This window comes from Plecotus auritus (genome assembly GCF_963455305.1).
Source record: "Plecotus auritus genome assembly, chromosome: 15".
Taxonomy (NCBI): domain Eukaryota; kingdom Metazoa; phylum Chordata; class Mammalia; order Chiroptera; family Vespertilionidae; genus Plecotus; species Plecotus auritus.
This window is the reverse complement of record NC_137781.1, coordinates 4,999,229-5,016,349: the sequence shown is the minus strand read 5'-3', so window position 1 is coordinate 5,016,349 and position 17,121 is coordinate 4,999,229. Positions and strand designations below refer to the sequence as shown.

Below are 17,121 nucleotides of genomic sequence, written 5' to 3'. Positions count from 1 at the left end.
AAAATTGTGACACTGAAGTCCCAGGTCGCCCTACCCATGACCAACCAGCCCTTCACCACGAAATGCAGGGCGGGCCCACGATCGCTGGCTTGGGGGCAAAGGAAGTAAGACATCTGCAAAATGCAGGCTTGTGGCCCACGCTCACCTGTCCCCCGGGAGTGGCTGAAGTCGCCCTTGACCACACGGCACGTCTTGCCGTCCCCGCTGCACACCCCGCACCGGTCCTCCTTGGCCGCCGAGCCGATGATGCCGTCGCAGCCGATTTTCTGGGGGACCAGAGAGCTGCGTTAGCCGTTAGCCGGGGTTCCAGTCTCACGAAGGTCGGGCACGCGGCGACTCCTCCGTGAGGCCCAGCAGACGGGGCGGGGGGCCCCGCTGCTTCCAGAGGCCCCAGCAAATAGTTAACTTGTTTTAAAATCGGAGGAGCGAAGCGTGAATGGGACCCAGCTTGCATTACGTCCGGCATGGCACCCCCCTCGTGGCCGAGTGTCTCCTTTAGGGTTTGCCCGAGAGAAGGGGGGCCCGGGAAGGCAGCGGCGCCCCCAGCCCGGCCGGAGGGGCTCAGTGCGTTTGTTTTCCTGGCCGGGAAGGCGAGCGTGCGCTTTCTGGAACGTAACAGCCACCTCGCAATGACAGCGCAGTCTCTCTCTCCCCATTGGAGGGACGCCACTGACTCCTTATTTCATGTGGAATGAAGGCTTTCGGTCCACCCGGCATTTCCTACCCATTCGCAGCCCTCACCTCTTCCTTTTAATGTATATTTTCATTGATGTCAGAGAGGAAGGGAGAGGGAGAGAGAGAGAAACATCCATGACGAGAGAGAATCACGGATCGGCTGCCTCCTGCACGCCCCCTACTGGGGATGGAGCCCACAACCCGGGCATGTGTCCTGACCGGGAATCAAACCGTGACCTCCTGGTTCCTAGGTGGATGTTCAACCCCTGAGCCACACCGGCCTGGCATGCCTCCCCCTTCTCGACTTGCCCCCCGTTTGGTGAAAGGGCACCCCATTTCTCTGAGAACAGGCGCCTGGCAAAGACCATTTCTGAGTTCTCCCCTATCTCTCAACCTGACTGGAGTTTGCTCCCAGGCTTGGTTGCTGACTTGGCAGAACTCCAGAATCCTGCAGGAGTCTATCATTATCTCCGTCCTTCCTGCCAGGGGGCGTTTTCTCTGTGTGTTTTTCTTGGTCTTTCTCGGCCGGCTGCTGGTTTCCTTCAAACAGCAGGTCATCTCTGGTTGACCGCTCACATTGGAGGAGGCACACAGGCAGACCAACCCGGGGAGCTAGGCTTGAGGGTGGGGGGTGTCGCCTGCGGGGGGGGGTTCCACTCGGGTGGGTGCCGGCCCCTCCCTCCTCTCTGTTTCTCTTTGTCCCCTTCCGTGGCATTTATCACCGTTCCAGTGAGTCACACACAGGCAACGTCGGGGGTGGGTTTGGGGACTATATCCCCGTGGGTGGGGCAAATCCCCAAAGCCGGGCATCTGTACCCCTTGGGGTACCATTTGCAAAGGCGTCTGCTTCGGGCGGTGTCTTCTGTCCCGAACCAAAGCAGCCTGTCTGAAAACACACCCTCCCCACACCCCAGCCTCGCCTCGGCATCGCAGCCGCTCTTCCCTTCGTCATCACGACTCGAGTTGCTCAGACGTTTGAGAACATTTGACACCACGAGACCCGACTCCTTCTGCCACCTCGACTCCCAGGTGGTCGCCAGGTGAGCCTGAACGAGGGGTGCCAGGCGGTGGGAGGCAGAGCCTTGGTGTCTTCGTAAGAAAACCCGTTCCTCTGCCCGCCCGCCTGGCCTGGTGGTGGAGCAGTGGTCGCCCCGGTGAACCAGGAGGTCAGGGTGCGATTCCCGCTCGGGGCACACACCCGGGTGGCGGGCTCCATCGCCAGCGTGGGGCGTGCAGGAGGCAGCCGATCCATCGACAGACGTTTCTCTCTCATTGATGTTTCTCGCTCTCTCTCTCTCGCTCTATCTCTCTCTTCCACGCTCACTAAAATCAATTTAAAAATGTATATTCAGGGGTCCTCAAACTTTTTAAACAGGGCGCCAGCTCACTGTCCCTCAGACCGTTGGAGGGCCGGATTATAGTTTAAAAAAAACAACTATGCCCTGACAGGTTTGGCTCAGTGGATAGAGCGTCGGCCTGCGGACTGAAGGGTCCCGGGTTCGATTCCAGTCAAGGGCATGTACCTTGGTTGTGGGCACATCCCCGATGGGAGGTGTGCAGGAGGCAGCTGATCGATGTTTCTCTCCCATCGATGTTTCTAACTCTCTATCCCTCTCCCTTCCTCTCTGTAAAATATCAATAAAATATATTTAAAACAAACAAACAAACAAAAAAAACCACAACTATGAACAAATTCCTATGCGCACTGCGGGCCCGGGACGAGTCGGCTGCTAAGCAGGACAGGCAGCGGCACCCGGCGGGCCGGATCAATGTCCTCGGCGGGCCGCATGTGGCCCGCGGGCCGTAGTTTGAGGACGCCTGGCTATGTTCTTAATCCTCACCCGAGGATATTTTCCCATTGATTTCAGAGAGAGTGCAAGAGAGAGAGAAAGACAGAGAGAAATATCGATGTGTGTTAGAAACACATCGATGGGTTGCCTCCTGCACGCACCCTGACCAGGGCCTGGGCTGGGGAGGAACCTGCAACCGAGGTACGTGCCCTTGACCGGAATCGAACCCGGGACCCTTCGGTCCGCAGGCCGACGCTCAATCCTCTGAGCCACACCGGCCAGGGCCATAAAAATGTATTTTTTTAAAAAAGAAAACCCACTCCCCCAGGCCTCCCCGGCCCCCCGCCCCCGCCGAGCCCCTCTGAGGAGAGCGAGCCGCCTCCTGGCAGCCCCGCCGAGGACAGAGAACCACATCACCTGGCACCTGCCGTGCACGCAGAGGTCGGTCTCGTAGGGCCCGCAGGGCGTGCCGTCCAGGACCCTGTCGGCCACCAGCAGCGGGGACTCCTTCCCCAGGGGCGAGCAGTACAGCTCACACGGCTTCTCTGGGGAGGGAAAGGGGTGAACGTCGGCGTGGGGAGGGCCACGCAGGGCGCGGCTGATTGCTTCGCGAAGGAACCCCGATGGAACACGGACACCTGCGTGCGCGCTCCCCCTGCGCCTCCCTAGGGTCCTGCCGGGGCCTGCGAGCGGGGTGGGGCTGGACAGCCTGTGGGGCTTGCAGGGCCTCAGAGGGCCGGACGCTGAGCGGGAGGGGTCCTGCCACAGCGGGTACACTCTCACCCAGGGCCTGGGCCTTCGGGAACGAGTGCCTGTCACTAAGGGCCAGGGCGCTCGCCGCTTTCCATGGCCGGTGTCCCGTGGCACCCTGACCCACCCCGTCGGTGGGAAGGCCTGTCCTGGAAGGCTAGAGGGGAGTGTCCTCAGCAGGGGTGGGCAAACTTTTTGACTCGAGGGCCACAATGGGTTCTTAAACTGGACAGGAGGGCCGGAACAAAAGCATGGATGGAGTGTTTGTGTGAACTAATATAAATTCAAAGTAAAGGAGCGGAGGGGAGAGCAAGAGAACCGGATAGAACAGCCGAACGGGCCGGATCCGGCCCGCGGGCCGTAGTTTGTCCACGGCTGGTCCTCAGGTTATAAAGAAGCGTCTCCTGGCTAAAGCAGTTTCAAAACAGTGCATTTTTAAAAAAAAAATTTTTTTTTAAATTTTGATTGATTTCAGAGAGAGGAAGGGAGAGGGAGAGGGAGAGAGAAACATCCATGATGTGAAAGACTCATGGACCAGCTGCCTCTTGCACGCCCCCTCCTGGGGATGGAGCCCACAACCCGGGCATGTGCCCTGACCGGGAATCGAACCGTGACCTCCTGGTTCCTAGGTCGCCGCTCAGCCACTGAGCCACACCGGCCAGGCGGGCACCTTCCCTCTGTTTTGTTAAGCAGCTCCAGCGGGCCTAACGGAGCTGGCGTGAGAGAGCGCTCACCGCCACACCCGCCCGGTGCCCCTGGGGGCTCTGACCCCCAGGGGGCTCCGCCGTGCCGGGGAGAGGAGCGGGACTGTGCCTCTCGGCCTTTGCCAAGCCCGCCGACGCCTCGCTGCGACGAGGTCCCACGGGAAGGCAGGAGCGGGGTGGGCTGGCCCCGGGCCACGTCCACGGGTTCCGTCGGAGGCTTTTCCACGGAGCCGTCGTTTCTAAGGAGCGTCTTTGTCGTCCGTCCGCGGGAGGCGGCCAGGGTTTGCGGTCCCGAGTCCTCCCTTGGAAAATCTACCTCTGCAAGAATTTCCTTGTTTTCTTTCTTTTTTTTTTTTTTCCTCCTTTTTTCGAGAAGAGAAAATAGGAAAAAAAATAGCGCGTCTCCCTCCCTGAACTGTGCGTCACCGGCCAAAGAATTCCGCCGCGATAGCAGAGCTATGAATAGGGCCGTCACCATGGGCTCCCCAAGAGCCGGCCGACCGCGGGGGCGCGCCTGCCGCTGCCGGGGCGGGCCCAGGCCTTTCAGAACGCAGCGCTGGACAGGGACGCCGACACGCTGCCCTGTCCTCCCCGCGCTGGGCCGGCCACTGAGGATCTGGTCTTTCTCCTCTGAAACGCTCCTCTACAAAGGGCTGGCTCCTGCTTATGTGCGGGAAGGAAATGAAACGGAACCTGCAGGAAGGCCTGAGCGCGCACCCCACAGGGGAGGTGGCCCCTGCAAAGCCCTGAACTCCAGGTCTCTCCGTCAAAGGCGAAATGCTGACGGTACCCCGGCTTCCTTATCCAAGACGGCGGCCTTTTCAGCGCCCGGCCGGTGTGGCTCAGTGGTTGAGTGTCGACCAGTCAGGACACATGCCCGGTTTGTGGGCTCGATCCCCAGTAGGGGGCGTGCAGGAGGCAGCCGATCCAGGATTCCCTCTCATCATGGATGTTTCTCTCTCTCTCTCTCTCCCTCTCCCTTCCACTCTGACATCAATAAAAATATATTAAAATAAATAAGTACGATGGCCCCTTTCAGATCATCATGATTTCTTGCTTTGGGGGGAAAAAAACCGCACCCAAAAGCGAGCGGGTGAACCCGTCCGAAGGCAGTGAGCTTCCCGGAGGAGCCCCTGCGAGGCCCCGGAGGGGGGTCTGGGCAGAGGTGGCTCCCAGCCACGGCAATGCTGGGCGGCCGAGGAGGTCAGGCCTCCCGCCGCGGTTCGAGGTGAAACGGGAGTGTCTGGGGACTTGGAGAAACGGGTGGAAAAACAGACATTTCCGTGGGATTTCTGTGTTCGAAGAAGCGAGGCCGGGGAAATGAAAACGGAAGCGAGAGGCGAAGGGAAGGAAAACACACACGGTGTGCACATAGCCGAGTGGATCGGAGGGCGGGCGAGCCCTGGGCCGTGACCTCCTCTCGCTCCCTCCGGGGAGTGGGGCTCCCAGTCCTGGCCCCTCCGTGTGGGCGTGGCCGAGGGGCGGCTGTCTCCCTCCCGCCCTCCCCCCAACCCGGGCTGCTGGGAGCCTCTGCGTTTTCCTGCGGCCATGCTGGGGGCGGCCAGGGTCTGCATGCAGCTGCCCGCACCCCTCCCGGGAGGCTGAGGTACAAAGGCTCCACGGCGTGGCCCTGGCTGGTCTGGCTCAGTGGATTGAGCGTCAGCCTGCGGACTGAAGGGTCCTGGGTTCGATTCCAGGCCCGGGGTGCAGGCTTAAACCCTAGGAGGGGGCGTGCAGGAGGCAACTGATCCATGATTCTCTCTCATCATTGATGTTTCTCTTCCTCTTTCTCTCTCTCTCTCTCTCTCTCTCCCCCCCCCCTTTCTCTCTGAAATCAATAAAAATAAAAAATTTACAAAAAGAGTAAAAACCAACCCAAAATGATGCTGGAAATTGCAAGGGAGCACCAACACCAGAAAGGGAGGCAGCAGACGCCCACTGTCCCGGCCCCGCACAGCCTCCCGCCCCACACAGTTGGCCCCGGGCCCCTAGAACAGGGGTGGGCAAACTTTTTGACTCGAGGGCCACAATGGGTTCTTAAACTGGACCGGAGGGCCGGAACAAAAGCATGGATGGAGTGTGTGTGTGAACTAATATAAATTCAAAGTAAAGGAGCGGAGGGGAGAGCAAGAGAACCGGAAAGAACAGCCGGATCCGGCCCGCGGGCCGTCGTTTGCCCAAGGCTGCCGGTACCCCCGCCCCCCCCCCCCCCCGAACCCGCCGCTGCTTGCTGCAAATGGGGGTGCGGGAGGCATCTGGGCTGCTGCCTGCCTCGCAGGTGCTCTTGGGAAATGGCACAGAGCTAAGTCGTCCAAGGTCAACCCCAGGCTCTAGCCATGGGTCCCTCCAAGGCTGAGCTGGGCAGGAGGACTGGGGCACCCTCGGGGTGGACTGCGGGGGGCGGGGGGGCCCTCTGGGTTCTCCCAGGAGGTGTTGAGGTGCCTGGGAAAGGACCGGAGGGGAAGGACACGCCACGTTCCTTACCGTCCACCACCACTGCCGCCAGCAGGCCCTTCTTCTTGCTGCTCAGCCGGTCGTGCGTCTGGCACTGCTGGTCCCGGAAGCTAGGCAGGCCCTTGGGGCAGGGCGCGTTCTCGCAGACCGCGTGCTCCACGCTGGCGCCCAGGCAGTGCGCGCCTCCTGGCCCGGGGCTGGAGGGGAGAGGTCGGCCCCCCTGAGTTAACCAGACCCAGCGGGTGCTCCGTCTCGGCCTCCTTGCCAGGAGCGGGAGGGGGAGGGGCCGGGCAAGGTCTCCAGAGCACCCCCTCTGCTCCCTCACCTCCCATCTCGGCAGCCCCAGCCCCACACGAACGGACGGCGTGTGTCAGTGAGCCCCAAGGGAGATGCAGCCCGAGGCTGTCAGTCAGGGTCACCCGGACACGCAATGTGGTGAGTATCGGTTAGCAAGACCCAGCCGCTGTGTCTTTCGTCTGAACTTAAAACTTAGCCATCGGGCCCGCCGGCGTGGCTCAGGGGTTGAGCATCCATCTACGAACCAGGAGGTCACGGTTCGATTCCTGGTCAAGGGCACATGCCCAGGTTGTGGGCTAGATCCCCAGTAGGGGGCATACAGGAGGCGGCCGATGGATGATGCTCTCATCGTTGATGTCTCTCTCTCTCTCTCTCTCCCTCTCCCTTCCTCTCTGAAATCAATAAAAATATATTTTAAAAAATAAAAATAAAAACCATCCATGTGGACCCCAGGTCGCTGGCAAGGGCACCTACGGGGTTTCCCTGTGGGAGCAAAAGCCGGGACAGGGGCCTTAGCAAGCAGGCTGCTTCCCCTCCTGGTGCTCCTGGGGGACTCCACTCCGTGACCTGCCGCCTTCCTGGTTCCACCTGCTTCCACGCCCTTCCTCCTTGGGCTCCGACAGAGCTGGCTCTCCATCTCCACCGGAGCGCGCCCGAGCCTTTCCAGCCCTCCTCCCGCAAACACGCGCCCTCCGGATGCACGGGGCACAGGCATCCGAACTAGAGGCGACCTTCCCACCCCGCAGACTCTGGGCGGAAACTCCCACCGAGAGCGACACCGATTAGGGCGGGGAAGGAGCTGGAGCCAAGACACGGATGACCCCCAAGCCTGGGTGTCAGCTGGCAAGAAGCGCGAATTCCGATAGCTGGAAAGACCAAGACAGAGAGAAAAAAGGGGGCGAGGGGAGGGACTCTTCTGCCAGTGTGTTTGGACAGTGAATAAACCAGCTGTAGGAGACGGGAAAGGGGCCAGGACTGAAGGGAAGGGGGGGGGAGGGGGGGCGGGGGCGGGAACGCTCCGAGGCCAGGCCGAGCAGGGAGGCTTGCACATCCCGGGAAATGGCGAGGCAGCCAGCCTGGCGAGCGGAGGACTGAGCCGGGAGGGAATGCCGTTTGGGTCAGCTTGGCTCCGGGCCTCCGTCAGCTGTGTTCTGTAACCATCACCACATCAGGTCCTTCTGCAAAAGCAGCTGACGCGGCTGCCTGGCCCTCACACAGCTCCCCGGAGGGAGGCACCCCGGCTGCGGCTGGAACAGCCCCCCCAGGCCGGCCCCTTCGCTTCCCATTCACCTGCGGAGGGTCCCCGAAGGCGAGGAAAAGAGCCTGCCGTTGCTCTTTAGAACAGGAAGTCTGGTGTTTTTAAAATATATATATATATTTGTATTGATGTCAGAGAGGAAGGGAGGGGGAAAGAGAGAGAGAGAAACATCCATGAGGAGAGAGAATCATGGATCGGCTGCCTCCTGCACGCCCCCCACTGGGGATCGAGCCCACAACCCGGGCATGTGCCCTTGACCGGGAATGGAACTGTGACCTCCTGGCTTGCTGGGCAGGAAGCTCAGACAGAGCACCAAGGTGTAAATAGTACCCGAGCAAAACCAGATTGCTGGGCTCCCTCGGAATAAACCCGACTGGGTCAGAGCTTAGAACGGGTCCTAAGAGGCCAGGGAGCACCCTATCCGTGGGCAACAGTCTTGCGGGCACGGGGGGGGGGGGGGGGGACCGGCGAAGACGGCCCTCGTGTGCAGGGGGACTGGCCCCGCCCCCTGGCTGCCCATAGCATTTGGGCGGCCTCAGTGAAGCAGATGGTCCCAGGCCCGCCTGACCCGCCTCTCTGGCACAGTCCTTTGCAATAACCTCAGTTTCAGGGGAAACAACACGAGGTGAGTGTGCGGGGGGCACTGGCAACGCAGAGGGTCCCTGACGCTCAGTGAGCAGGCACCCAGGCGGGGGGGTGCACAGATGTTGGAGGGCTGCACTGAGTGGTGCCCAACAGGGGTGGGTCTATCATCTACCTACCATCTACCATCTACCTACCATCTACCATCTATCTACCTATCTACCATCTATCTATCTACCTACCATCTACCCATCTGTCTACCTATCTACCATCTATCTACCTACCATCTATCCATCTATCTATCTACCATCTATCCATCTGTCTACCTATCTACCATCTATCTATCTACCTACCATCTATCCATCTATCTACCATCTATCCATCTATCTATCTACCATCTACCCATCTGTCTACCTACCATCTATCTACCTACCATCTATCCATCTATCTACCATCTATCCATCTGTCTACCTATCTACCATCTATCTATCTACCTACCATCTATCCATCTATCTACCATCTATCCATCTATCTATCTACCATCTACCCATCTGTCTACCTACCATCTATCTACCTACCATCTATCCATCTACCTACCATCTATCCATCTGTCTACCTATCTACCATCTATCTATCTATCTATCTATCTACTAGTATCTATCTATGTTCTATCACCTATCTATCTGTTATCTATCTATCATCTATCTATCATCTATTATCTATCATCCATCATCTATTATCTATCATCTATCTTCTATTTATCTATCTATCCATCTATCATTTATCTATTATCTCTCATCTACCTATCCATCATCTACCTATATTCTATCATCTATCTATATTCTATCATCTAATTATCATCTATTTTATCCATCTATCTTCTATCACCTATCTGTTATCTATCTATCTATCTATCTATCTATCTATCTATCTCCTATTGGTTCTCTTTCTCTGGGGACCCTTACTACACCATCAATGCCCTTAATTAAACAGTCATTCCTAAAGCATTGAACACCCCCTGGGAGTCGGGCGCTCTGTTGGGGGCCGGAGGAAAGGGCTTTCACAGGACACACTATGCAATACCGATCCCCTGAGCACTACCAGAAGGGAGAAGGTGTTCCTGGCATAGACTCAGCTGTGAGCATACATTTCCCTGTAACCGGGGGCCCTCCACGCTGGCCAGGGGAGCGACCCCCAGAGATTTAGCGCCTCTGCCCCCCGGCCTCCCCCTCCCCCCCGGAGCGTGTGATTTATGGGGCTGGGATCCCGCCAGGGCAGCAGGGTTTTGCACACGAGGGGGATTTGCTAATTATTCATCAACATGACTTAATTGTGGATAAAAAGCCTTTCGGGTGAGTCATCATTTATAACGCGCTGGTGTGCGACGTTAATGGGATGCAGCTGAGGGCCCCGGAGACGGAAAGCGGCCGTTCTGAGCGAAAAGGGGGAGTTGCGAGAGAAGAGCAAACTGCGTGGGGCGAGGGAAGCGTGGCTGGGCGCACACCTCGCCCCACGCGTTCCGAACCGCCGTGCGAAGGGGGGCCAGAGGGCCGGGGTCCACGCCGTCGGAGAAAGACCTGGAAGCACTGCTTCCAGGCCCAGTTCCAGGAGGATGGCTTCAGATACAGGTGAGCCCCTCGGCCACCCCGGGTGCTCTCCTGACACCCGGCCCCTGAGCTGGGCCGCCCTGGAAGGACCTCCACGGAGGAGTGGAGTGCCAGACGCCGCGGCCCGGAGCGCCTGTCCTCCAGCTGTCCCTAGAAGCCTTTTTAAAAAAACCTCTTCTTTCTATTCATGTTGTTGTTGCTGCTGTTAATCCTCCCCCCAGGATAGTTCCTGGGCTGATTTTTAGAGAGAGTGGGAGGGAGAGGGAGAGACAGAGAGAAACATCAGTGTGAGAGACACACACGCATTGGCTGCCTCCTGCACGCCCCCGACGGGCCGGGGATGGAGCCTGAAATGGAGGTGTGTGTCCCTGACCGGAATCCAACCTGCGACCTTTCAGTCTGCAGGCCAACACTGTATCCACGGAGCCACACCAGCCAGAGAGGATTGATTTGAGAGAGAGAGAGAGGAAGGGCGAGGGAGAGAGACAAACATCCACGATGAGAGAGAATCATGGGTCGGCTGCCTCCTGCACGCCCCCGAATGGGGATCGAGCCCGCAACCCGGGCCTGTGCCCTGACCGGGAATGGAACCGTGACCTCCTGGCCCCTAGGTGGACACTAACCACTGGGCAACACCGGCCGGGCTCTGGAAGCCTTTGGATGGAGGTGGGTCTGTTCCCCAGAAAGAGCTGGGCCGGGATGCCCCCTGGCATGCGCCCCGCCCCGGCCCTGGTAGTTCAGTTTCCTTGCCTCTCCCTGTGAGACGAACCCTGTAAAGGGCAGTGAGACCCGCAGCCCCGTGGAGGTGCCGGGGCGGCCGGGGCGGGCGGGGGGCGGCACTCACGGGGGGTTGTCGCATTTCCTCTGCCGGAAGCGGGCTCCGGTCCCGCACGTGCGGCTGCACATGCTCCAGGCGCCCCAGGGGCTCCAGTCGCCGTCCACGTGCTCCGGGATGGGCGTCTTGCTCACGCACTCGCCCGCGCGGCACCACTGCAACACAGCAGGCCCCCCGCGTGACCCGGTGCCCCGGCCCCGCGGTCCGATCGCGCTGCCTACCTGACGTCCCCGCGGCCTGTGCTGGGGTGGGCGTGCTCGCTACCTCTGCGACCGCCTCACCCAACGCGGCCCGACACCCACCTCCGTCGGGGCTGGGGCCTCGCCCTAAACTTCCACGGGGGTTTGGTAAGTGCCCCGCAAAGGGGTGAATCCACGGGGTGCGTGGAGAGACCTGGGCTTCTGCGGACGTGGCTGCGTGGGAGAGAATCTGACCCCGGAGGGCAGCGTGGCCCAGCTCTGGGGCTTTGAACGTCAGGGTTGAGGTGGCTGCTTGGGGAGGGTGAGCCGGCCCCACGTGGGTGACGCTGGCTTCCCTCTGATGACAAGAGGAAGCCGGCCCCTAAAACAGAACTTCCCAGCGTGCGTGGCACCAGGCCTGGAGCGGGAGCGCTGACGTGCTGGCTGCCAATCACAGCATCTCCTTCGGTCTCGCTGTGCGACCAAGGAGAAAGGCTGGCCTGGACACCTCTCTTCTCTATTTCTTAAAAAAATATATAGTTTATTAATTTCAGAGAGGAAGGGAGAGGGAGAGAGAGAGAAACATCCATGATAAGAATCATCGATCGGCTGCCTCCTGCACGCCACTTACTGGGAATCAAGCCCGCAACCCGGGCACGTGCCCTGACCGGGAATCAATCCACGACCTCCTGGTTCCTAGGTCGGTGCTCAACCACTGAGCCACACCAGCTGGGCGACACCTCTCTTCTATAACGCTCATCCATCCATCCCCCTGCTAAGGAAGACCAGGCAGCAGGCTCGGTCTCTTAATCTTGAGCTAGCACGGAACAGCTGCTCTCATTAAATCTACACGGAGTGGCCAGATGATGATGATCTCTGAACGCATAATAATCTGGCCACTCAGTGTGAGTGTGTGTGTGTGTGTATACATATACATATATATGTGTGTGTATGTGAAAATATATATGTATATGTGTGTGTGTGTGTGTGTGTATATATATATATACACACACACACACACACACACACATATATATATATATTAGAGGCCTGGTGCATGAATTCGTGCATGGGTGGGGTCCGGCCAGCCTGGCCAGGGGGAGGGGACATGGGCGGTTGGCCGGCCTGCCTGCTGGTCCAACTCCTGGTTGAGGGGACAATTTGCATATTACCCTTTAATTATATAGGATAGACACTGAGTGGCCAGATGATTATGCGTTCAGAGATCATCGTCATCTGGCCACTCCGTGTATTTCACCACAGCCTTTCCTGTAAGGCAAGCGGTCCTGCGTTCCCATTGATGATCTATCGATGTAAAAGTCTGTAAGTAAATCCACTTGTATGACAAACAGTGTTAATTTAACAAAAATAATAAGCAGCCCGGCCGACGTGGCTCAGGGGTTGAGTGTTGACCTAGGAACCAGGAGGTCAGGGTTCGATTCCCGGTCAGGGCACATGCCGGGGTTGTGGGCTTGATCTCCAGTGGGGGGCGTGCAGGAGGCAGCCGATCCATGATTCTCTCTCATCGTGGATGTTTCTTTCTCCCTCTCCCTTCCTCTCTGAAATCAATAAAAATATATGTTTAAAATAATAAGCAAACGATGCTTGTATCTTATAAGAAAAAAAAAGAAAAGGGGGTAATGGAAGTGGCCCTCAGCCCAGCGTGGGCTCCGTGGGCCTTTCTGGGGAGGCCCAGGGGGTGCCCCAGGGGTTCCTGAGAGCAGCGCAGACAGCCTCTTGGGAGACGTGCCCTGTGCCCAGGGGGCGGGGCTGCCCACTGGGACTGGCGGGAGGCGGTTACCTTGTCCGCCCCGCACTCGGTGCCGTCCAGGGGAGGGTCCAGCTTGGTCTTGCAGGAGGCGTCTCCTTCCACCAGGCACCACAGCCCCGCGCACATCAGATGCTGCGGACAAAGAGGAGACACGTGAGTGCCGAGAACACCGTGTGCAGGCCACAGCGGGGTCGCCGGGGGGCAGGGGAGGGGGCCCAGCGATGCGTTTGGACTTGGGATTTGAAATAGGAGGGGAGGAGGAAGGTCGTGAATCCGGAGGTCAGAAAAAAAAATTTTAAAGGTGCCTGGCCGGTGTGGCTCAGAGGGTGCGCATGGACCAATAGAAATATATTTTTTTAAACACTGTATTCTTTTTTTAAAAAAAAAATCTGTGTCTATCTCTCTATATATTGATGTCAGAGAGGAAGGGAGAGGGACAGAGAGATGGAAACATCACTGAGGAGAGAATCACGGATCGGCTGCCTCCTGCACGCCCCACCCTGGGGATCGAGCCCGCAACCTGGGCCTGTGCCCTGACCGGGAATGGAACCGTGACCTCCAGGTTCATAGGTCAAAGCTCAACCCCTGAGCCACGCCGGCCGGGCGGTGCACCTCTTCTGACTCCTCCTCCTCCCACCACCCTGTCCCCTCACCATGCTTCCTGGGGTCACCTCCCAGATACACTACTTGCACCCAAACCCCCATCTCGTGGTCGGAAAATTGAGACCAGATGTCCTTAGGGCTCTTTTAAGCAGGGGTCCTCAAACTACGGCCCGCGGGCCACAGGCGGCCCGCCGAGGACATGGATCCGGCCCGCCGGGTGCCGCTGCCTGTCCTGCTTAGCAGCCGACGCGTCCCGGGCCCGCAGGGCGCATAGGAATTTGTTCATCGTTTTTTTTTAAACTATAGTCCGGCCCTCCAACGGTCTGAGGGACGGTGAGCTGGCCCCCTGTTTAAAAAGTTTGAGGCCCCCTGCAAGTTTTAAGAGACAGTGTTTGCATGAGGCCAAACCCAATCAACAATAACAAAAAACCTGAGCTGCAGTGGGGACACATGCCCCTCCAGGGAAAACCGGGGACCTGGAGGTGCACTTCGGGCAGCGTGAGCCTCGGGGTCCCTATGCACAGCTCGGGGCAGTCACTGCACGGCTCGCCAAGGGTGTGCCAAGCTCAGCTCCAGGAATCTCGAACATCTGCATGGAACAGGCGCTGTCCACACTGCTAATGGCAGGACACATCCCGAAGGGGAGGGGACAGCCTTAGCCTGTTTGGCTCAGTGGACAGAGCATCGGCCTGAGGACGGAAGGGTCCCGAGTTCAATTCCCGGTCAAGGGCACGTAACTGGATTGCAGGCTCGATCCCCGGCCGTGGTCGGGGCATGTGCAGGAGGCAACCAATCCATGTGTCTCTCTCACATGGATGTTTCTCTCTCTGTCTCTTCTCCTCCCTTCCACTCTCTCTAATCAACGGAAAAATGCCCGGCCGGCGTGGCTCCGTGGCTGAGCATCAACCTATGAACCAGGAGGTCAGGGTTCGATTCCCCGTCAGGGCACAGGCCCGGGATGCAGGCTCGATCCCCAGTGTGGGCCGTGCAGGAGGCAGCCGATCCATGATTCTCTCTCATCATGGATGTTTCTATCACTTTCTCCCTCTCCCTTCCTCTCTGAAGTCAATAAAAAAAATATATTTTTAAAAAATAAATAAACCCTCACCAGTGTGGCTCTGTGGATAGAGCGTCGGCCTGCGGACTGAAGGGTTCCAGGTTCGATTCCGGTCAAGGGCATGTACCTTGGTTGCAGGCACATCCCCAGTGGGAGGTGTGCGGGAGGCAGCCGATCGATGTTTCTCTCTCATCGATGTTTCTAACTGCCTATCCCTCGCCTGCCCGAGGGGTGTGCACCGAGAGCTAAGAACAGCCCCAGCGCCTCTTGGTTTCCGAGGATGTGGGAGCTGCCCTGGGCCCCCAGAGAAGTTGATGATTCAAGCGAATACCGTGCACTGGGGTTCAGGAAGCCCCCACGCCCCACATGAGCGGGAAAGAGATGAGAGCCCGGAGCATAGCACCAGCTGGTCCCATAAAGAGCGACCGGCGGCGGCACCTCATTAAAAGGCTGATGTCGCGCCCTCTGACCCAAGAGCTCTGGGGACAAGGCTGAGGCAGGAGGAATGTATGGGGGGGGGTGGACTGGGGGTTAGGAGACGTAGCGGGCCCTGCAGGAGAGGAAGAAGGCGGCATGAACTGTTTATTACGCGTTTTATAGACAGCGCTTTCCCATAACACTTTCCTGATCATAAAAAAAAAAAAAAAGGGAGGATGAGGTCAGGCAAAGATGTCTTCAACAGAACACAAAACGTCTGGACTACGAAGAGAAACACTAATGAATTATATTATATCAAAATGAGGAACTTCTGCCCAGCCGGCGTGGCTCAGGGGTTGAGCGTCAACCTAGGAACCAGGAAGTCACGGTTCGGTTCCCAGTCAGGGCACACGCCCAGGGTGTGGGCTCGATCCCCAGGAGGGGGCGTGCAGGTGGCAGCCGATCCATGATTCTCTCATCATTAATGTTTCTTTCTTTTTTTTTTTTTTTTTAAATATATTTTATTGATTTTTTACAGAGAGGAAGGGAGAGGGATAGAGAGTTAGAAACATCGATGAGAGAGAAACATCGATCAGCTGCCTCCTGCACACCTCCCACTGGGGATGTGCCCGCAACCCAGGTACATGCCCTTGATCGGAATCGAACCTGGGACCTTTCAGTCCGCAGGCCAACGCTCTAGCCACTGAGCCCCACCGGTCAGGGCCATCATTGATGTTTCTATCTCTCTCTCTTCCTTCCTCTCTAAAAATCAATGAGAAAAAAAAAAAAAATATATATATATATATATATATGTAAAACGCACATTAAAACAGTTTCTGCAGATAAAGGTGCAGTGACTCAAGCCGAATCAGGGGTGGGGGTGCCCAGGGTCCCCCAACTCCCCAGCCTAGGAGCCGTCCTTAAGGAGCAGTAGAATGCTGCTGACCCGCCGCAAAGCGTCAGGGCAATGAGACTGCTCCCTGGGTCTGTTCCCTCACTGGCTGCCTTTAATGTTTGCCGCGTGGATGGCATGTCCAGTGCGTTGTGCTGCAAAGGCCCGCGGGATGCTGTGTAACAAATACGCCGGGGCCGCTGCCTTCCCCGGGGACGACGCTGTGGGACTGCGGGGAGGTGTGGGTCCCTCGGAAGAAAGACACCCCTGCTCGTTCATTCGAGGCTTGACCGTGTCTCTCTTAACGGGCTGTGCCCCTGTGAAGTCCCCTCCAGGTTGTCGCGATCCCCTTCCTCATGCGGCACCGCCGAGTGCCTGGAGGGACGCTCTGACTCAACACAGAGCTGAAGGGAAGGGTTACGTAAAAAACCCTCACCCCACACCTTTGAGCGAGGAAATGGCATTTTTAGGCTCCAAAGGGTGAATGCCAAAAGAAGAATGCACATGGAGTCCAGCGGAAGGAGGTTCTGGATTCAAAATTTCACCTAAAGAATAGCCCGGCCAGCGTGGCTCAGGGGTTGAGTGTCGACCTAGGAACCAGGAGGTCAGGGCCGATTCCCGGTCAGGGGCACATGCCTGGGTTGTGAGGTCGATCCCCAGTGTGGGGCGCGCAGGAGGCAGCCGATCCATGATTCTCTCTCATCATTGCTATTTCTACCTCCCTGATAACACCAGCCAAGAGGGAGATAAAATAAAACGTTCAGCGCTGGAATTGGAAGTGACTAATCCACATTTTCCACACAGACTCCTGCAGTTTGAAGCCCTTTCCCCGCGCCGGCATGCCAGGCCTGCTTCTGGAAGGTTCCGTGAGTCCCGGGTTTGGTCACTCCTTACATGTCCCTAAAGGCTGTGGCAGAGACCACCGTCACCTGGCTGGGGCCACCTGGTGCGGGGGGGGGGGGGGGGGAAGGGGGATGACTCGGGGGAGGGCAGGGCCAGGGCACCCAGGCGTGCAGCCGGCCAGGGGAACGGGCGTGAGGGAGGGCGCCAGGGAGGATGTCGACTGTAAACGCTCAGACGCTTCTGGAAAATCGGGGCCATCTGCTGCCAAAGCCCCAGAGTTCTGGGAGAAGCTGCAGCTGCCGGGCAGGAAGCTGAGACGGAGGCAGGCAAGGCGGCATTGGCCGTGGCATCTGACCCGGCTTCCTGCCGCCCGGCCCGGCCCGGCCCGTCTGTCTGAGGGGCAGGGC

At 58.2% G+C, this 17,121-nt stretch overlaps 1 protein-coding gene across 1 annotated transcript in view; it reads right to left on the bottom strand.

Moving 5' to 3' along the window:
- ADAMTS17 (ADAM metallopeptidase with thrombospondin type 1 motif 17) overlaps window positions 1-17,121 on the bottom strand; it is a gene marked incomplete at both ends in the record, with an annotated part of 100,824 nt that overhangs the window by 33,497 nt on the left and 50,206 nt on the right. Inside the window, 5 exons of the mRNA XM_080651719.1 lie at window positions 146-266; window positions 2,883-3,010; window positions 6,404-6,570; window positions 10,962-11,107; window positions 12,933-13,034. Coding sequence (XP_080507845.1) covers window positions 146-266; window positions 2,883-3,010; window positions 6,404-6,570; window positions 10,962-11,107; window positions 12,933-13,034 — 664 coding nt within the window. The remainder of the gene's footprint in view (window positions 1-145; window positions 267-2,882; window positions 3,011-6,403; window positions 6,571-10,961; window positions 11,108-12,932; window positions 13,035-17,121) is intronic.